Raw genomic sequence first — 22302 nt, forward strand, 5'->3', positions numbered from 1 at the left:
AGTTCCCTCACTTTACCAAGAAATCATCAACACCTGAAGTAACACCAGACTTAGATTAAAAAGACACACAGCTGCTACTTGCAAATGAGGTTTAATTGCTTACATGCACATTTAAATAGTTCAAGCAGTCCAAATTTAGTTATTTTATGCAAATGAACAAAATATTTTATGTGACAGTTCTTTAATATTCTGACATATGATCTATTTTACCTTTTAATACAACATGAAATGAGTTTAGAAACAAAACATGTTACCTTTCCAAAGTAAGCAAAGGTTCAGCAGCTCTAGCATGATCAACTGGGTAGCGTTCACGAACAGCAAATTTAACATCATCTGACTCATCAGTTCGAAATCTTAGTATATTCAAAATTAGGTACTCATAATCTGTAAGAACAATGTTTCCCTGTAATAAAATAAAATATAATTTATTGCTTTTCCCAATCATTCTTGAAACTTCTTAAAAAGTGAGAAAGAAAATGGGGTCTCTTAAAAACCTGAATCAAAGCTACAATGAAGTTAGAAACAAAAAGCACTTGAGTCACATCTAAACAGTGCTCCTTGCACTTGTCCATCATAGACTGAAATAAGATAAATAAAGGACCCCAAGTTTGAAACATAATGAAGGAATATAAAGCAACTTTAAACTCACTGTCTGATCGTTCTACTGAAGTCACTAATGGAAGTACAACAGTTATCACCTACTTTTCACAACTTTGCTTTACACCGCCTTGCTTTTACAAAAGTCCTACATTAATACCGGTCTTCACTGACCGAAAGAAATCTGAAATTAATTTTCACTTTTATGAAAATAAGGCAAAAAACAAAAAAAAGCACTCAGTTTGTTTGGCAGTGACCTGTTATAGAGTCAGCAGGCAACTCAAGCAGTGAGTCAAACCCCATTCCCTGGGAACTTAACTCAGCATTTCAGCATCAAGCCATCATAGCTTTGAACTGTGAGCATCTGTGCTTTACCTCTACTTATTTTGTGCATCTATTAGTAAGATATGTCCTTAAAGTATCAGAAAAGCCTAAGAGAAGGTATTTTCTGGGGATGTTCAAAAGGTTTTCTATATAAATTGGTGACAACTGCTTCTTTGCTTTATGCCATTTCAGCTTACAAAAGTTTCCATATGAACGCTCTACTTTCGGAGAGCAGGAGAAACCTGTAGTCAGTTAACACCTTGATGATCACCAGCTAAACTTACTGTTGTCCTTGCAGGAGGTAGGTCTACAAATACCGTGGCTTATTAAAAACAATTCAGAACAGACAGATATTTCAGAAACCAAATGAAGAGATATTTATACTTTCATCTGCAATTTGTCTTTGGATAGCAATAGTTATCTGGCAAAATCAATACAGATAGTTACACTTCATACCCACGTGGTTCCACACTTGTAATGTAGCCTAATGTAAGAACTCCATAAAACCAAAAGCTATATGCTTAAAGATATTCACTGCAGTTTATTTCCAATAGAAAAAAATGGAAACAGCCTAAATGTAAAAATTGAGGAAATTGCTGAATTATGATATATCAACCTAACAAACTATTTAAAAGCTGTTAACTTATGAAGACTGTTTTGAAAAAGTAGGAAAATGTTTATAATCTTAAGTAAAAAATAGCAAGACACAGAAAAAAATCTGTATCCTAGGAAGTGGAAAGCAAATATATGGAAAAATGAAAGTATCTATTAAAAAGTTAAGATTAGGGGTGTCTGGGTGACTCAGTCAGTTAAGCGTCTGACTCTTGGTTCCAGCTCAGGTCATGATCTCACTGGTCTGCAAGTTCGAGCCCCACCTTGGACTCTGTGCTAAGCATGGAGCCTACCTGGGATTCTCTCTTTCTCTTTCTCTCTTTCTCTCTCTCTCTCTCTCTCTCTCTCTCTCTCTCTCTCTCTCTCTCTCTCTCTCTCTCTCTCCTCCCCCACCCCATCCCTCTCCCTGACTTGCAGTCTCTCTCTCAGAAAAGAAAAGAAAAAGTTAACTGAAAAGCAAAGTTTGGGTGAGGGCTTGGAAAGAAGTCCACATAGTGTCTGACTGAAGAAGATGTAATTTAACGTGACTGGCAAAACAGACCCAGCCATAGAGCCTGGCACAGAGAAGGTGCTCAATAAATGTTTGTTGAATCAAAGCGTGCAGTTATCAAGAATATCTGGCAGATTCCAGCAAGGCAGTTACTTTCCTGAAAGTGTTTTTTGCCTTAAACCAGGGTTTCCCAAAACTATTCTGTAAGATGGTTCCCCCCACCTCCATAAAAAAAGAACTCTGAGCAAATAAAGTTGGAAATTCTGTGTAACATATCCTTCTCTAGGGGATATACACATCACATTATTGCATTAAAGGCACTGATAAGTCCCAGAGTTTAAAAAAAAAAATTTTCCCCCTTTATTCTCAAAGGCCCTCAAATTTTAATGGCTATGGGACCTATTTTTCTAGGTACACCTATTATCTAGGGAAGGTAGTATCTAAGAAACATACTTTGGGAAATACTGTGCTTGACTCTGATGTACTCAATAAACTACTTTCTGACCTTAACTTACTTTCTCCAGCATCCTTCTTGTTGGAATTTTATTGCAAATTAATAAACTGAGTTTGTTAAATGAATTTGAGCAGCAATCACCTCTTTAACCAAGGTCTGATCAATTCTAGATAAACCATACATCAAAATTCCAGACATGAAGCCTAGGAGATCAAACCCTGGTATAAAGAGAGGGAAGAGCAATCTTCAAGATCTACTGTAAGAGTCAACCAACCTACCTCTCTTAAGTATCACAATAACTGCTGACAATTCCCAAGCACATACTTTCATGTATAAAATCCTTAATCTGTATTTCCAACTCATCAATAACTGGACCTCTGAAACCTAGGCAGTATGCATACTAATAGCTCAAACCCCTCAAAATAGAAAGGCCCTAAATGCAATGGGGTATCCTGGATTGGATTCCAGAACACAAAAAGGGTATGTACTACAAAAACTGGTGAAATCTAAGAAAAAGTCTGCAGTTTAATTAACAGTAATGTGTCAGTGTTAACTTCTTAGTTTTAACACATGTACTGTGATTATGTAAGAGGTTAACATTAAGAAAAATGAAATGAAGGATATACAAGAACTTTTCATATTATCTTCACAACTTTTCTATAAATCCTAAATTATTACAAAATGAAAAGGTTGTTTACATTTTTTTAATTAAAAAAATTTTTTTTAAGTTTATTTATTTCTTCTGAGAGAGGGAGGGAGCATGAGCAGGGGAGGGGCTGAGAGAGAGAGAGAGAGAGAGAGAGAGAGAGAATCCCAAGCAGCCTCCACACTGCCAGTGCAGAGCCAGACGCAGGGCGTGAACTCATGAAACCGTAAGATCATGACCTGTGAGCCGAAACCAAGAGTCCTATGCTTAACCAACTGAGCCACCCAGGTGCCCCTAGATTTTTTTTAATAATAGCAAAGATTACACAAAATCATTGTATGCAAAGAATTTTTACATATCATTAAGGTCTAAGTTTAAATTGAAAAAGGAAAAAAAAAAATGGAAAGGTCCGTGCCTGGTACATAAGTTTAAATTTAGAACGTAAGCATATTGACTGAAACCTAAGCATGCCTTCAGTTACATTCTAGAGATTTTTTCCTCCCACAGATGAAAAAAAAAAAAAAAGGTGTTTGAGTTTTTTGTTTGTTTGTTTTGACGGTGGTGGGAAGAGGGGAAGGAGATCATAAATAAGACACCATACATAACAGTGGTTACCTTGGAATGAGGAAATGGGTTTGGGCTAGGAAGGGTAAGACTTTCCATTTTAATTTTATGTACTTCTCTATATACTGAGAATGTATTCATGAACTACTTGATAAACATATCTAATTTAAATGGTAGTCTAGATAATTCCAACCAATGTCTTACTGAGAAACAGAAAAACTGGACAAAATACACAAAGCTTGTATTTTAAGAAATCAAAAATGCAAGCAAGACAGGAAACCTTCACAGGACCAAAACCTAGGAGAAGAAAACTCAGAAAGATGAGTCACACATGGGGGCTACTTTTCCCCTAGGATCGTTTGTCTAACAGTTAAGAAACAACTGATAGGCTGAGAAGCTGAGCATAAATTTTGATAGACTCACGGGACAACTAAGGGGAATAAAAACTGGAGTTCAGAGCCCAAGTGAAAGGTGACTGGGGCAGTGGCGGGGGCAGATATCCTGATAAGTCCTGAGAAATCCAGTTCTGAATAGTGACTCATAAAGGTTGCTTCTTAAGGGAAGGTGTGAACCAGAAATATACCAGATTTTCCAGGCCCAACTTCTAATCAATTCAATTTTTGATTGGAGTAAGGTAATCTGGAATTAGCTGTACCCTTAGCCACTTGTCAAAAGCAATTATCTTCTCTAGAGAAAGACAAGTCATTCTGGATCTCAGACTACAACTACTGTTTTTTCTACTCAGTTCCTGGCACAAAATGAAATAACCAGGCATGTGAGGAGACAAGACAGTGTAATTAAAATCAAAAGAAACAACAGACAATAAAAAGAGCAATTCCAAGTGATTCTTGTCTGGTAGCAATAAAATTAGTGAATTGGAAGACAGATCAAAGAAAATCGGGCTGAATTTCCCAAAACTGATGAAAAACATCAACTCAGATTCTAGAAACCCTATGAACCCCCAAAAGATAATTACAAATAACTCAACTAGGCACAGCACAGCAAAAATACTGAAAACCAAAGACAAAGAGAAAAAATTTTAAAGCATCCAGATAAAAACGCCAGATTACCTTCAAAGGAGCTGACAGATTTCAGTAGAAGTAACAGTTGCCAGAAGACAATAAACTATTATTGTAACTGTCAAAATTTATTTAACTAATGAATAATAAAACCACTAGATGGTAAAACTGGTTGTAAGAGAAATGAAATAAATGAACTATTTACAATGAGAATAATTGTGTAAGATTGTCAATTCAAGGCAGTAAGACTGTAACCACTGAGGATATCTTTTCTTTGGACAGATACAATTTGAATCTCTACTGGATCAAATAACTTTCATTGCTATCAGGCAAGAATCATTGCATTGCTATCAGTTTTCTACAAGTTAAAGTCTACACTTAAAGAACTGTAAAAAAACAAAACAAAACAAAAAACCCTAATCAATAGTAAACAGCAAATTCAAGATACACAACTCTAGAGGAAAAACTAACCCCCATAAGTGCCTGCTAGACAACACCCAGCAGGGTACTAAAATGACAGTTTGGTCCTTTTTGTCTCTTTCCAAATTTTAGATACTTTTTTACAGTCCTTTCTCATCATAACATCTAAAATTATTTTGATGACAAATATACATAAACACAAGCTACTCTCATTGCATCTTGGCCTGATTTACATAGGTCCAGCAAGAAATGTTAAGTAACATAAATATATCTCCTCAGATATAGTCAGCAAATCTAGAGTCACAAGGTATGAAGCAATTACTAAAGCCATAATAATCACTGCTGCCTGGAGAATTCGTAAGAAATCTGGGATTTTATTTTCAAAAGTTTTCTATTATCCCAGAGACTTAAAAATTAGTATTTGAAACCAAACAAAAATCACTACTGATTGTGTCAGCGGTAGACCTATAAATACAGGTAAATTCCTCTTTAAAGTTATTCAGATCTACAGTTATTCAAATCTATTCAAATTCTTTACCACCAATAGGCTAGGATCATATATGCCACAGAATAGGTAAAAGATCAGTTTCTCAGGATGTTTTGTGGACACTGCTTCTACATATAAAATATAACCTTTGTCATACCTAGTTAAGTGAGACTTATTCACAAATATGACACCCTAAGTTTGACCTAGTTTGCACAATTTGCCTTATTATATCTTGGTAAAAAGAATTACAAATTCTTATTGAACCTATGTAAACATACACATTGCCATTAGCTGGGAAAAAAAAAAAAAAAATCTCAGTAAAAAATCTCATTTGTTCCTAAATTCTAAAGGATCAATGAGAGCAAATCACCATTTAATTATATATCATTCCAGTTTGCAGAAGTACAGACTACTAAGGATGAAGAGAAAGGTAAAGGGCTCTATCATACATCACCATAAAATACTCATCATAACACCAAAAATATTCTAGAAAATAACTAACCACAATTAGATTCTCTCCAGTTTATTCAGTCCTGTGTAATTTATTCTGATCACCCTAGAACACAGGTTAGCACTCTATTTTCATGGAAGCACTTGCTTCTAGATTAAAATGAGTCTTATAAATCCTACCTTGGCCCTCTGATATATTTTGGTATTTGTCTACACACTATTGGCTCATACAACATGAGTCTATAAGAGCAGAGGCCAGCAAACTTTTTTACAAAGCAAACTCTGTAAAAGGCAAGACAGTAAACATTTTAGCATTTGTGGCCACATATGGTCTCAGTTGCATATTCTTTTTTGTTTTTTAAGAGCCCTTTTTAAAACATAACCATTCTTAAGCTCACAAGCTTTGTAAAAAGGGGCCACAGGCTGTAGTTTACCAACTCCCATTTAAGATTATCTGGTATATCCTTCTACCAAGGTTCTGAACCTGACTTCTTTGTTGAAGACCCAATTTATAATGACAAAATTATAGGGACAGAACAGATTGGTAGTTGTCAGGAGGGAGGGATGGTGGGAGGAAGAGGAGTGGGTGGGTATGACCATAAAGGGGTATCACCAGGAAGATCTCTGTGGTAATGGAAAAATTCTGTATCTTGATTGCAGTAGTGGTTACATGAATCTACAAAGGTGGTAAAATGAACAGAACTAGATGCATACATTGTACCAGCATCAATTTCCTGACTTTGATATTGTACTATAATAACGTAAAATGTAACAACTAAGGGAAACGGACATCTCTATCTCTGCAACTTCCTGTGAATCCACAATCATTTGAAAACAATAAAGTTTTTAGAAAAATTTTTTAAAGAGGGTATCACACAAATTTCAATTGACCACTCACTACCTGAGACCACACACAAAAATCAATTTCAGATGGGCTACAGCTGCTGTTCCCTGCCCATATTTTACAGTATAATAGTATTACACAGATAATTAACAATACAACAATGAATTATCCTTCATCTCACCACCCAAATTTAACTTACCCTATCATAGAGCTCAATGATTAAGTGATAAGCAGCTTCATCACTTCCAAATTGAAAATCTACAATTCTATCCACACCAAGTTGTTTTGCACTGACTAATCGCCGACTCTTCAAATGTTTTCGGCACTAGTGGGAAACAGAAGAAAAGGGCATTCATATAGTAGAAGTGAATTCCTAACCATTTGGTATTGGCTTGTAAATAAGCTTCCTCTTTTCATTTCCATCAAGAATAACATTTAAAAAATAGTAAACAAAAGCCTGCAGATGATAATCAAAGGAAAAACACTTTCTGTCAGGACTCTGACTGCTAACTCTGAAACAGTATTTTGTACTTTGCCCTATAGAGAAAGGTACTGTTGTTTATATCACTGCTAAATCTCTTTTTCTTACCCTGATGACCTCACTCAAAGCCACAACCTTTTTTCATAAAGCCTCTTTCCAGTCTCATCTTTTAAGGATCCCAAATTTCCTTTGTGTTCAATATTAATTAGTGGTTTCCACCAAACTTCCATTTCAAATACAAATTCTGAACCATGAGTTTATTGGTATTCTGTAAGTTCGCCTTCAACGTACATCCAATTACCTTCTATTCCCACAAATGTATTAATATAGCCCAGACAGAATTTTTCTGGTACTGTCTCCAAAGCTTTTGACCAACTTAGCTCAAATCCAAATATAATAACTCTTATTCCTTATCAAATCCCATTCTTCCTATCCCTAGTCATGATGTTCTTTTCTTATTAGCAATTAAAATACAATTAACTTTTTAAACCCAAATATAAATTACTTGGTCAACACCTATTGCTTTAGATTATATGTACCATCCTTTAGTACAAATATTTAAGTATAATATGAACCAGAAACAAGACTACTCTGTAGTGCCTAAAAATTCTTACCACTGTTTCTAATTCTTTAATTTGGAAGGTTGCTTACTCAAGACCAGTAAGAAAGAATGCTTTCAAGACTCAAATTCAAGATAAATTTTACAGAGAAGCTAATATAAATTCACCTTTAAAAATATATACAATCATTTTTAGAACCAATGCCAACTCTTTCATAACCAAGAAGACTTCTTCTCCAGACCTAATAGTTCAAATTGACGAAAATTCTCATTTTATGTACTTATACATTCAGGCAGATATAATAAGCCTTTTCAAACTTCTAACAATCTCTCCCTCCTATATTCAATAGTTCTAAGAGTGGTCTATAACGGTTTTGATTTAAACAGTGACCTACATATAGGGCTATTTTTAAACTCCCAGGGGAAAATCACAATCCTCCCAGAGGCCCCCAGTAGTATTTTTATTCAAGAAAAACAAAGTTAAAATGGAGATAAAAGGCATCCTTGAAAGGAACAGAAATCCACACCATGGAATGGAGAAAAGGGAAGATTACTTATCATGAGTATAGATGGGCATACAGTACATACATAATGTTTGTTTTATTTATTTCCCTATTAGCAGCTTGGTGAAAACAACAGTGCCACAAAGCTATCACTGGCATCCCCAAATGTGAGAATGAAGAACAATCACTGTGATTTGCCACAACTGAGCATGACTGTGCCATACAAAGGTAGCAGCTCTTTATTTTAAATTATTTATCATGTGCTTAACACTGTGTCTGCTCCATTGAAGGGTATCTCTCTATATACATTTAGATTAACATGTACACCTAACTCATAAAATTCTAACTTTTTTTTTTTTTTTTTTTTTAAGAGTGTTTGGCCTCCTATTGGTATAGCCTGATTTGGGGATTTTTACACAATCCCAGTATCATGTATCTTATCATCTGTAAAACTATAACCGTTCTTCATATCCACTGACATATTAAACAGCTCAAAATATACGTTATTAATTTATTTTGAAAAATGCTATACACATACCAAGTGTCACCATTATTAAGGACAATTCCCAAAAGAACCATTTGGGGTTACTATAAATTAAACTTTTTAAGAGTTTGATAATTTTGTGACAGGCCTTGTGATTTGGGAAACACTTACCTAACTTGTAATCCAAAACAGATTCTAAGTTGCTGGGGATAAGATTCTTCTCTGTAAAGCCTCTAATGAAATAACACAATGCCAAAACAAATAAATTTCTGAAGGAAAGTGAGGAGGAGAGGAAGAAGGAAATTAATACATATGGAGCCCTAATATGTGTCAGGCATTGTGTTAGGTGCTTTACATGTTACTTCAAATAATCCTCACCAATAACCCCATGAGGGAGTTATTATCCGCATTCTACATTTAAAGAAACTAAGTTTCAAGAGGTTAAGTTACTTTTCTGGGTTATAAAATTATTTAGCGGCAAAATCATTAATTCAAAGTTAGGTATATTTGATTCTAATGTCTTTCTTCTGTACCACATAAACTTTCAGTATCTTTGTTATGCCAATAAACGGACAGGTAACACGTCCACAAATGCAGACTCTCTGTTTTAATAGAAAAAACAAAACAAGACAAAAGCAAAGAGAGAAGTGAAAAGTAAAAAGATATGATTGGTAACATACTAATGTCATTGAGTATTTCAATAAAATACAGATTGGCAGCTCAAAAGTGAGCTGCAGAAAACTAGGAAAAGGTTAAGGGGGGGCATATCACAGAAAACCAAGAATACTAGAAGATAGGATATGAATTCAGAAATTTGGGAATCATAAAAGGTAAGAAACTAATGAAAATGATGCTTTAGAAAAATTAACTCTGGTCTAACAAAGAACTGTTTTGATAGCAAGAAGTATACTGCAATTCAAAGGACTTTATGGGAATGTTATACAAGTTGAAACTAGAATAATGACTGTGAGAACTGAAAGATCTAGAGCATACTGGGGTGTGAAGGGTAACAGGGAGAAGTCAATAAATGTCTACTTTATTCATCCCAGTATCTATCAACTATTTTATCTGTACTTTATTCATAATAGTGAAGGAAAACCAAACATTTTAAAACTTAAATTGTTAGTGACCAATATCAGGGCCTTAAAATTTAGCTTCAAGTATAACTTAAAGTTTACCTTCATGGCAAAACTAGATGGCATCATATTCTTAGGCCACTCAAATTCTGTTGTGTGAATTCGTATGCCAGATTCAAGTAAAAGTGTAGCTTTAAAGTCTGGTCTGTGGAAGAAAGAAGTTAAATTTTTCTTTAAGGCATTTGTCAATGCTAACTCAATAAAACAGACTAAAAGTGCAGTTTAAAAAAAAATCAATAATCTCATATTTAATTACCAAAGATCAAACAAGCCTGTAAAATGCTCTTACTTTTGAAGACGAATAAGATAGGTCTTATTATCCACATCATAAACATTGTTTACTCTCATTCCTAGTAAGCTGCAAGAGAAAGGAAACACGTAACAACATGTGAAATACAAAACTTCACTCAAATTAAAGCCGCAGGAGGAAGCAGGGCCTTCAAAGAGGGGATCTTCAACTCAAAGGATATGGAGTCAACCAGGGAGCAGAGTGAAGGCCACCAGGCATTGAGCCCAAAAGAAGTGTAACTTCTTAAGAACAAAAGTTAAGACAAAAAGAGCAGTCCTAGGAACACCATGCATTGCCCTGCGTCCTTGAAATGACCCGATATTTCTAAGGAAATATCTAACCCCCTTTATTACAAAAGAAAAAAAAGGGAACAAAACTCTGGGGAAAAAATGGCAAAGCTCACACAGCTGCATAACAGAAACCAGATCAGAATGTTACTTTCAGCTAAAACGCCAATATTCCGTCTCCTAGGAATGAGGAGGAGTGTCAAAGAAACCAGGCCTCCGGTCTGGAAACCCCTGAGGCAAAAGACTGCTGGGCACCCCGGCGTCTACTTGGTGTCTGGTGTCTTAATAAAGGTTCGCTGCCAGACCGGGGCAACTCAGGCCAACAAGGCGAGAGCTCGGCGAGGGCCCCGCCAAAGCCTGACACAAGATCCAGCGAGACAAGCAGCCCGGGAGTGCGGGGTGTGGGGCATGCGGACGCTGGGGTCCCCAGATATCCCGAGGGCCACGGGAAAGATGTCACGCGCTCACCCACCCAGGCCTAGCCAGGTCCGCAGAGGAGCACTGGGGGATTAAGTGGAAACATCAGGCTGGTCTTTTTTTCCACCACGGGGCACCGGCGTCTGCCTTCTGCATTCCCCGCAAGAGCGTAGTCACCTATCGCTCAGTACCTGGCATTCAGCTCCGCGAGTACCGCGCGGAGGTCAATGGTGCTGAAGCGAGTCTTCATGGCGAGGTCTGAGGGTCGCTACCGCAGTTTTCTCCACTGACTCCCTGACTCAACGCCGCTACTCTTATGCGCAGGCGCACTTGGCCGAAATCTACGGCCGCGCAGAAGACCCAATATTCCTTGAAGCGAACGTGTTTGCGTCGCTTTTCTGAAGAATTGGAATATCAAGCCGCCGTCAGCTAGCTTTTCGTTATACCAAAACAATTAGACATAGATCCGAACTATTCTCTTGAAACTGCATTCCTTCCTGGAAAGCTGACGGACTAGTCCGGTCACCTTTCCCTCTCGTGTTTCAGGACTCAAGCTGACCTCCCTAGCGACCTCTGCTGGTCATAACAATTTATGATGAGAGTACTGGGAGGATTTCCCCCAAATGGGCGGTAGGGTTCGGTATGCAAGAGCAATGAGCCCATTCCATTCGGTTAACTGGACGAGTAGAATTTTGAAATATAACGAAACGAACTACCCTACAATTACCTACAATTACCCTCAACAATAAAGGCGAAGAAACGTTCAAAAAAGAGCTCCTATTTTGATGGACGCTCTCCGAAGAGCGTTTTGCGATGTCTTGTGGGATTTTCGTCTAACCTCGGTCTTGGCATCCCCTTGCCTCAGCATAGTACCTGGTATACAATAGGAACTCCGTAAACGCTTGGCAACCTGAATATTCAGGTGTTTTGCTACATAATGTTTTGAAATGAGGTACAAAATAATAGAAGATTGCCCCACCATGGGGGACTCGTGGGGTAGTAGGAAAACTGCCAGGCAAGAATGCAAGTATGCCACTTCTCGTTGTGTTACGATAGATACAAGGAAAGAACGCAAAAGAGACAGGGTCTCGCTATGTTGCCCAGGCTGGAGTGCAGTGGCTATTCACAGGCGCGATCCCACTACTGATCAGCACGGGAGTTTTGACCTGCTCCGTTTCCGACCTGGGCCGGTTCACCCCTCCTTAGGCAACCTGGTGGTCCCCCGCTACCGGGAGGTCACCATATTGATGCCGAACTTAGTGCGGGCACCCGATCGGCATAGCGCACTACAGCCCAGAACTCCTGGGCTCAAGCGATCCTCCTGCCTCAGCCTCCCGAGTAGCTGGGACTACAGGCGCGCGCCACCGCGTCCGGCAAGGATCCTGAGCCTAGGAGGATTCTCCAGCCTGCCGGCTGCAAGTCGTCACAATTTCCAACAGCAGAAGGCGACTGTAAATTCGAAGGGCGCCGATGCCGTTTCAGAAGAAACCGGGAATTGTAGATGCTAAGGGGTGCTGCCGTAAGACATATGGTACAGGGCATTACTGCATCGTAGGGCACAGTAAACCATGCTGAAGAACTCAAAATGTTAAATAAACCATTTGGAGAGTTTAGGAAAGAGTGAGAGCCAAGTTTGTGCTCCAAACTGCAAAAATGAGAGGTCCGGCTAGACATAAACAATACTAAAGTTATTATGTTGGCTCTGAAGGCATCCCCAAAAGACCGCCTAGATATCTTGCATAAAAACATACGAGTAAAACTCCACAGTGAAAGGGACGACACTCAGGTGTTTCTTTAAAAACAAAAACTGAAGTACTCAGCAAAACTCCCTCCTTAGGGCACTAGACCGATAAGATAGGAGCAGGAACACTAAGTAATACAGGGAACGTCTGCCTATCAACTAATTAATTCATTTCTTCTGCTTTGTCTGTCAAGGAAAGTGGGCATCAGAAAGAGCATGCAAGAAAATACTTAAGGGAGAGAAGTAGATCAAGATAAGAGTAAAAATGACCAGAGAACTGCATCGATTACTATTGAATTCTATCATTCTAGTTTTTGAATTTCTTTGAGAAAATTCTGAACCAGGAATACTTGAGGACTTGTTGGGGGGAAAAGAGAAAACAGGAGGTGGGTAAATCATCTGATTTTCAAAGAGTAGATAAAAGTGACTATTTGAAACCACAAACAGATGCTATTAACATTTGGCCCAACCAAAAATTTAGAGAAAATTATTAATGGGTGACTTATGAGCACCTAGAATCATGATTCTCGAACTTTAGTGTGCATTCAGTAATTTCTGTGGAGATAATTAAAGCTAATTCCTGGGCACCACACCCAGAGTTATTCATTAACTTTGGCTCAAGGTATCTGCATTTTTCGCTGCCAAGATGAAAGGGGCCTCTGGCCCATACTTGAAAGTTCATTGATCTCTAGAAGATGAAGTGGTGATCACTAGGAACCAATGTAGTTTCACTTAAAATAAGATATTTAATCTTACTTTCTACTCAATTCATGGAAATATTCTATATGTAGTCTTTGAGATTTTTTTAAATTTGAGGTAAATTCACTAACATAAAATTCACCATTTTAATTCATCATTTTAAAGTGCACAATTCAGTAGTTCTGAAAATATTTACAATGTTGTGCAACCATCTCTGCTATCTAGGTCCATAAAATTAGGGTGCATTTGTCACTTAAGACCTACCCACCCACTTTGGAAGTTTCCAGTGGACACTTTTCACCACAACAGTGAGAAATAAATTTGTGAGGGGAGCCTCAGCATCCTTGAAGAGCTCCGCGATCACATTTGTCTGTAGGCCAGAACCTACTGTGGGGAACTGTTGCTACTAGTTTGGGAATCCTAAATGCAATGGGAATAACTGGATGGTGAATTGTCAGGGTCCAAATGGCAGCATTCCATCACCAAAGGCAAACTGGGTATAATTACCATAGTGGGCAGCAAAGTCAAAACAGCAATCAGATTTGTCTGACTGGAGACCTGTTATGCTGTCTGTTTGATCATGGTGTTCCTAGTAGAAAAATATATGGGAAGCCTACTAAATTCTCACTTGATCCATATAAGAGGCCTAGCTCAAGTGAACCAAAATCTAGCTTGAATCATAAAAAGTCATAGCCCTTCAATCAATTTCCAGACTTGATCAAGTTTACAGGCCCAGCGCCCCTTGAAAGAAAGGGAGTCCAGGTCCCCTTAAGGAAGGACCCTAGTAAACTTCCAAAAGTTTATACTGTTAATCTCTCTCTTAGTCTTCCCCAAGGGGACCTATGAATGTTTAACAGGGTAACTATGCTTTGGATAAAAAGAAATGGTCAGTAAATCATAAAACTGAGTGTTTTTATTTTATTTTTGAGAGAGTATGAGTGGGGAGGTACAGAGATTGGGGGGACTGGGGCGGGGGGGGGGACAGAGTATTCAAAGCAGGCTCTGCACTGACAGCAGTGAGCCAGATGAGGGACTCAAACTCATGAACAGTGAGATCATGAGCTGAGCTGAAGTCGGATTCAACCAACTGAGCCACCCAGGCACCCCTGAATCATAATTTAAAAAAAAACAATCCCTTTTGGGGATTGCTGGACACTGACTCTGACCTGACCCTAATTCTGAGACACCCAAAATGTCACCTTGGTCCACCAATCAAAGTAGGGGCTTATGGAGGTCAGGTGATAAATCAAATTTTAGCTCAGGTCTGCCTCACAGTGGCCCCAGTGGATCTCCAAATCTACCTTGTGGTTATTCCCCAATACTAGAATGTATGATTGGAATAGACATACTCAACAACTGTCAGAATACCTACACAGCTTCTCTGGCCTGTGGAGTGAGGGCTATTATGGTGGGAAAGCTCAAGTGGAAACCACTAAAACTGCTTCTACCTAGGGAAATAATAAACCAAACACAATACCACATTCCTGGAAGGGTTGCAAAGATTAGTGCCACCATCAAGGACTTGAAAGATGCAGTGGTGGTGATTCCCCACATTCCATTGAACTCACCCATTTGGTCTTTGCAGAAGACCAATGGATCTTGGAGAATGACAGTGGATTATTATAAACTCAACCAGATAATGACTTCAACTGGAGTTGCTACAGCATAGTCTCATTGTTTGAGCAAATCAACACATGCCCTAGTACCTGGTAGGCAGCTATTGATCTGGCAACGTCTTTTTTTCCACCTTTGTTAATAAAGACCACCTAGAGCAATTTGCTTTCACCTGGGAAGGCAGCAATCACTCTTCTACTTTAGGGGTATCAACTCTCCAGCCCTATATCATAATTTAGGTTCACAGGGTTTTGATCTCCTTTCCCTTCCACAAGATAACACACTGGTTCGTTACACTGATGACATTATGCTGGTTGAACTAGTATGTTGCACATGGTACAACAAAAAAGAGGTACAATGCCCGGTGGGCCTTTTGAATTTTGGAGACAACATAGCCCTCATTTGCGTATGCTACTCAGGTCCATTTACCGAGGGACCCAAAAACCTGCTGGTTTTGAGGTACAATAATGATTCCATTGAACTGGGAGTTTAGACAGCTGCCTTTTCCACTTTGGGCTCCTCATACCTCTGAATCAATGGCAAAGAAGGAGTTATGGTGCTTACTGGGGTGATTGATTGTTCCTGACTACCAAGAGGAAATCTGCTACTCCACAGTGGAGGTAAGGAAGAGTATGTCAGCAATACAGTAGAAATTTTTTATGGGGGCACCTAGGTAGCTCAGGTGGTTAAGCATCTCTTTTATTTAAAATTTTTTTTTTATGTTTCATTTATTTTTGAGAGCAAGAGAGACAGAGCATGAGCAGGGTGGGGCAGAGAGAGAGAATCCAAAGCAGGCCCCAGGCGCCAGGCTCCAAGCTGTCAGCACAGAGCCCAATGAAAGCCCGACACGGGGCTAAAACTCATAGACCGCAAGATCATGACCTGAGTTGACGTGGACACTTAACTTACTGAGTCACCTGGGTGTCCCTAAGCATCTGACTCTTGATCTTGACTCAGGTCATAATCCACAGTTTGTGAGATCAAACCCCTTTTTGGGCTCTGCGCTGACAGCGTGGAACTTGCTTGGGATTCTCTCTCTCCCTCTCTCTCTGCCTCTCCCCTCAAAATAAATAAATAAACTTAAAAATAAGTATGGTTTAGGAAGACATAAATGAATATCTAGTTGACAAGGGGTGGACTTGTGATAATTAATTTTATGTGTTAGCTTGGTTGGGCCACCATGCCTAGATATTTCGTCAAACATTTATATTGTTTGTTGTAGTTGTTGTTTGTTTGTATAGTAAACCAAACACTTCAGTTTTTTTTTTTTTTACTGAACTAATTTTTTCCACTTTTTATTGTGTTTAAATACACTCTAAAGAAAATTTACCATCTAAACTATTTTTAAAATACATTTTTTTAATGTCTTTATTTATTTTTGAGAGAGAGACAGAGTGTGAGTAGGGAGGAGCAGAGAGAGAAGGAGACACAGAATCTGAAGCAGGCTCCAGGCTCTGAGCTGTCAACCAGAGCCTGACATAGGGCTCAAACCCACAAGCTGTGAGATCATAGCTTAACCTACTGAGCCACCCAGGTGCCCCAAATATATAATGTTGTAAACCATCACCACTATTCATCTTCATAGCTCTCTTTGTCTTGTAAATCTGAAACTCTATACCCATTAAACAACAACTCCCAATTTCCACTGCCCCCAGCCCCTAGAAACCTGCAAGCTAACAGCGCTACAACTTTGACTACTTTAAATACCTCATATAACTGAAATCATACATTTGTCTTTCTGTGATGGGCTTATTTCACTTAGCATAATGTTCTCAAGGTTCATCCATGCTGTAGCATGCTAGAATTTCCCTCCTTTAAAAACATTTTTTTAATGTTTATTTTTTTATTTTTTTTAAAGAGAGTCAAGTTCGGAAACTTTTTTTAATGTTTATTTATTTTTGAGAGAGAGAAAGAGCACAAGCAGGGCAGGGGCAGAGAGAGAGGGAGACACAGAATTCAAAGCAGGTTCCAGGCTCTGAACTGTCAGCCCAGAGTGCGACCTGGGGCTCCAACTCACGGACTGTGAGATCATGACCTGAGCCAAGCTCGGACGCTCAACCGACTGAGCCACCCATGCGCCCCAATGTTAATTATTTTTAAGAGAGAGAGAGAGAGACATCTCTCACGCACGCATGAATGGAGAAGGGGCAGAGAGAGAGGGAGACACAGAATCTGAAGCAGGCTCCATGCTCTGAGCTGCCAGCACAAGCCCGATGTGGGCTCGAACTGAAATGTGAGATCATGACCTGAGCTGAAGTAGGACGCTCAACTGATTGAACCACCCAGGCGCTCCTACAATTTCCTTCCGTTTAATGGATGAATAATATTCCATTGCATGTATATACCACATTTTGCTTATCCGTTCATTTATCAGTGGACACTTGAGTTGCTACAACATGTTAGCTATTGTGAATAATGTTGCTATGAACATGGGCGTGCAAATATCTCTTCAAGACCCTGTTTTAAATCCTTTTCAGTACGTACCCAGAAGTAGAATTGCTGGATCATATGGTAGTTCTATTTTTAATTTTTTGAAGAACCATCATACTGTTTTCCACAATGGCAATACCGTCTCACATTTCCACCAACAGTGCACAAGAATTCCAATTTCTCTACATTCTTACTAATGCCTCTTATTTTCTGTTTTTTTCAAGTTTTTTATATTTGCCATTCTAATATTTATATATTTGCCATTCTAATGGGTGTGAAGCGATATCTTGTAATATTAATTGCTATTTCCCCAGTGATCAGTGATGTTGAGCAGCTTTTCATATGCTTATTGGCCATTTGAATATCTTCTTTGGATAAATGTCTATTCAAGCCCTTTAAAGCAGAAATTTCTTTTGTATTTAAAAATTTTTTTAACTAAAAAAATTTTTTTTAGAATTAAAGCTAATTTAATTTAATTTAATTTACTTTTTTAAAATTTACATCCAAGTTAGTTAGCATATAGTGCAACAATGATTTCAGGAGTAGATGCCTTAATGCTCCTGACCCATTTAGCCCATCCCCCCTCCCACAACCCCTCCAGTAAGCTAATTTAATTTAATTTAATTTAATTTAATTTAATTTAATTTTTTTAAATTTGCATCCAAGTTAGTCAGCATATAGTGCAACAATGATTTCAGGAGTGATTCCTTAATGCCCCTGACCCATTTAGCCCATCCCCCCTCCCACAACCCCTCCAAGTAATCAACCTTCTGTTTGTTCTCCATATTTAAGAGTCTCTTATGTTTTGTCCCCCTCCCTGTTTTTATATTATTTTTGCTCCTCTTCCCTTATGCTCATCTGTTTTGTCTCTTAAAGTCCTCATATGAGTGAAGTCATATGATATGTGTCTTTCTCTGACCAATTTCACTTAGCATAATACCCTCTAGTTCTATCCAAGAAATTTCTTTAAAAAAAAACAACAAAGTTTATTTATTTATTTTGAGAGAGCACAAACATGCACGAGTGGCGGAGGTGCAGAGAGAGAGAAAGAGAGAGAGAATCCCAAGAAGGCTCCACCTGCCAGCATACAGCCTGACATGGGGCTCAAACTCAGAACCGTGAGATCATAACCTGAGCCAAAATCAAGAGTCAGACACTTAACCAACTAAGCCACCCAGGCACCCCTGGAAGCATAAATTTCTAATTTTCCCCATATATGCAGTTGCTTTTGAATGTCATAGTCTTTGTCATCTGGCTCCCCAAAGGGGGAAAAGAAAAAGGAAAAATATAAGAGAGGAGAAAAAGGGTGCTGACCCTTGCAATCCCCTGGAAGTTAGCAGGGGCTTCCAACAATGGTGGGAGATGCAACAACAATGGCCACCTACCTCTTTTCCTGCACCTCTGTGACCAGAAACTGCAATGGTCAGTCAGAGCATAGACGCTCAATATTTGGAAAACTGGGTCCTTTTGCGCATTCTGGCTGCCAAACGCTATGTGCAAGCTGCTCCAGGAATGTGTATACATCTGCCTGCTGTGGGGCTAGGCACTGAAATGGACAAAAGTTAACCACAGTTTACCATCCAAGACTTTTTCTGGAAGTTGCAGCCACTCAGTTCTGAAATAGGTACCCTAGACAGACTCTGCCAGTTGTTGTCTGCCATCCTTCAGTTGTTGTCTAGGTGGAGAGACAGATTCCTGGTGCTTCCTACTCTACTATTTTCCCAGAATCCTCTCTTTTGAACTAATTTTGGTAAGTCTTTATTTATTCCTTGTTGTTTGTGGCCACTGAAGTTCTGTTCCATTAGAATAATGTGCCACTAATGGTTTGACAGAGATTTCCTTAAACGTTTGAACCAACCAACCAAACAGACAAACAAAAGAATTCTCTCTGATTTTGCAGAATGGACTATGTTGGGGTACTTCTGACATTTAGCATGTCAGTTTATAACTCTGCCTTAGCCTTCATTTCCTTCTTGTTCTGAGCCTGAAGTCCAGCCCAAAGTGAGAGCTTAGTGAGAGGTCTCTTCTGAGCATGCATTCTGCCTTGGGCATGTATTTGATCTTCTGGATTCCCTGGAATATACCAGAGTTGTCAGTCTATATTCCTCCAAGTGCCTCCTTCCTCAGCTTCTTTCTTCTTAGCCTTTTTGATCTATTTTTTGCCCTATTAACTCTTGCCATGGCTGGCAGGAGCTAATACATTTCCCTTTAAATGCTTTCAACAAATACTGCTTGTGAAACCTTTCTGGCCCTGGAAAAGCTCCTATGTAGTTAAAACAAAGGAAAACTTTCGAAGTGATCCTTTAGGGAGCCACCAGGCAGGTCAAAATGGACAACAATTTTTTGATAATTATATCTGTAATACTTCATCTGCTGTCAGCACTTTGCACCAAGAATGTGAACCCCCCAAAAAGTAAAGAACAAGAAAAGCATTGTTTTGGAGAGACAGTGGTATTTTTAAATCAATGACATGTGTACTCTAAAGATAAGAGAGTTATAAACATTAATATGACTATTTATAAGCTCTTGAGATGGATGAGGCCCTTCAAAGTAAACACCCAAAGTATAAACCATAAAGGTTAAGACTAATAAATAGTTGTGAATACATAAAACTTTTAAGTTAGTGTATATCAAAAATTACACCATTAACACAAATTCTTTTTTTAAAAAAAAAATGTGGTCAACATCATGATATACTGAATTTCTTTCATGGATATTATAGGAAATTGTAGTAAAGTATAACCAAGTATCAGGAGGGTGGCTGAAATAGACATTCTCTAATGGTGTTTTTGTACATGTTTTGTACAAATGTACAAGTGTATTTGTAACTGAAAACCATGCCTTAACCCAGGACAGAGTTTTTTGTATTGGCGATTTCAGGCATGCAAGCAGGCTAATGAATTAAATATACTCAGCAGAGCATAACAAGAATGCTAAAACTCACCTTACATGGATCATTTTTAAAAGATGGTCTCCTCCTCACCCTCAACGAGACAGAAGCTCTACAAGGACAATAATTTGTCTATACTGTTTCTGCTTATCTAGTATAAATATATGATCTGGTAAATATTCGGCACTTACTTAAACAATTTTTTGAATGGGTAGATGGCTAGATGAATGGATGGATGAGTTCTAAATTCTTATAGTTTAAAGAAATACAAACCATGAGAAAAGGTATCAACCCTAAAAACTGGTTCAACATGAAAAGTTCTTAAAAAAAAAAGCACAAGTATATTACAGAAGACAGTTACTGTAATGAGTTCTTCCTGACCTCATAGGGGTTTTTTTCAGGTACAGACTAACCTTGACCCCTCTCATGTATTTTCATGTGTTTTCTATTGTTACCGTAGCAAAGTATCACAAATTCAGTGGGTTAAGCAACACACATTTATCATACAGTTCTGAAGGTCGGAAGTCCGGGATGGGTCAGCAGGGCTGCATTCTTTCTGGAGACTCTAGGAGAGAATTGGTTTCCTTGCTTTTTCCAGCTTCCAGAAGCCGTCCACAGTCTTTGGTTGGTGGCTTTGCAGGACTCCAATCTCTACTTCCAGGCTGTATTTATCTTCTTCTCTGACTCTGATCGTCTTGCCTGCCTTCTTCATAAGGATTCTTGTAATTACACTGGGCCCCCTGGGATATTCCAGGATAATCTCCCCATCTCAAGATCCTTAATTTACTCATACCTTTTACCATGTAAAGTAATATATCATAGGTTCCAATACGAGGATGTAGACATCTTGGGGGGGGGGGGGAGAGGTCATTCATTATTCTGCCTACCACACTTCAGTTACAGAAAGCTGAGAAGTTCTCCTAGAGGTGGTGGAAAAGACTGAAGGGAAATAGAAACTCCAAAGCAGCAGAGGTGGCAACTCAAATGCAGTCCTTATAGTCACAGTTAAGTCATTCTGGGCTAAATTTAGGGATCCTTTGGGGGGGTAGGGGGGTGGGGTGGGGGTAAAAAAATGTTCAAAGTATTTTTCTCCTATTTTCTGGGTGGAGTGGGGTAAAGATTTAAAAAGTAAAAATGCATTTCTGTATATTTCCATTTAGTGAAAGTGCATTGATTTGGAGGTGACTTTTAAAGTCTTCAAATGTCCTGAAGAATTGGAGTAGGACTTAGTCCATGATGTTGTGGAGGGTAGACCCAGAAGCACCAGAAGAAGATATTTGTTCAAGGAGGGCCTTTTCTAACAGTTATTTTTGTTTTAAAAAAAGAATCACCTCAAAAAAATGGAATACCATTAGCTTTATGAAAAGCTTGCTACACTGTCCCTTTCCTTGTTATTTTACAAGTGGTGTAAATCTGTGTTTAGTGCTTAGTCTTTAAATTCCCAATAGATTATCAGATTAATGTTAAGACTGATGTGGATATTTGATCAACTTCCGCAGCCCCTAAAATGTCTGAATTTAAAAGGGAATCCTTTAAAAGCCAGTTCTTTCATAGAGGTGAAATTACAATCACAACCAAGAACTTCTGACAACTTGAAAATTCTATTCCTTCAAACTTTGCTCATGTATTTCCTTTTTAAAATGAGATAGGGACACCAGCCTTGCTCGAGGCAGCTCGGTGGCGGGCGCTGAGGTTTTGCTCTCCGCAACACTGAGTTCGCATGCAGCCGCGCGCGGGGGGCTCGAAGTTACCGGCGCTTCCTTCCATCTCTAACGTTGGCTTTTGGCAATCCAAGAATCGAGGGGAGACCGGGTGACAGCATTCGGCCACGCTGGCCCCTTGCCTCTGCTCTCACAAGGGTGTCT

At 38.7% G+C, this 22302-nt stretch overlaps 1 protein-coding gene and 1 long non-coding RNA gene across 5 annotated transcripts in view; one reads left to right on the top strand and one right to left on the bottom strand.

Moving 5' to 3' along the window:
- Nucleotides 1–11510, bottom strand: part of NEMF (nuclear export mediator factor) — a 56802-nt gene extending 45292 nt beyond the window's left edge. Inside the window, exons 1-5 of one of the 3 annotated variants that reach the window (XM_007097550.3) lie at nucleotides 11255–11510; nucleotides 10360–10428; nucleotides 10113–10215; nucleotides 7107–7232; nucleotides 255–403 (exon numbers count right to left, since the gene is read on the bottom strand). In XM_007097550.3, coding sequence (XP_007097612.1) covers nucleotides 255–403; nucleotides 7107–7232; nucleotides 10113–10215; nucleotides 10360–10428; nucleotides 11255–11313 — 506 coding nt within the window. In that variant the 5' untranslated portion in view covers nucleotides 11314–11510. The other 2 variants (XM_042989641.1, XM_042989642.1) reach the window with 2 other exon arrangements.
- LOC122239599 lies at nucleotides 440–10897 on the top strand. Of its 2 annotated transcripts, none has more exons than XR_006218833.1 (3): nucleotides 440–1222; nucleotides 8567–8678; nucleotides 10425–10897. It is a non-coding gene; the product is annotated as an uncharacterized LOC122239599 (long non-coding RNA). The 2 variants fall into 2 exon arrangements; XR_006218834.1 differs by having other exon boundaries at nucleotides 8570–8678.
- Nucleotides 11511–22302: the final 10792 nt, after the last annotated feature.

This window comes from Panthera tigris, chromosome B3 (assembly GCF_018350195.1).
Source record: "Panthera tigris isolate Pti1 chromosome B3, P.tigris_Pti1_mat1.1, whole genome shotgun sequence".
Classification (NCBI taxonomy): Eukaryota; Metazoa; Chordata; class Mammalia; order Carnivora; family Felidae; genus Panthera; species Panthera tigris.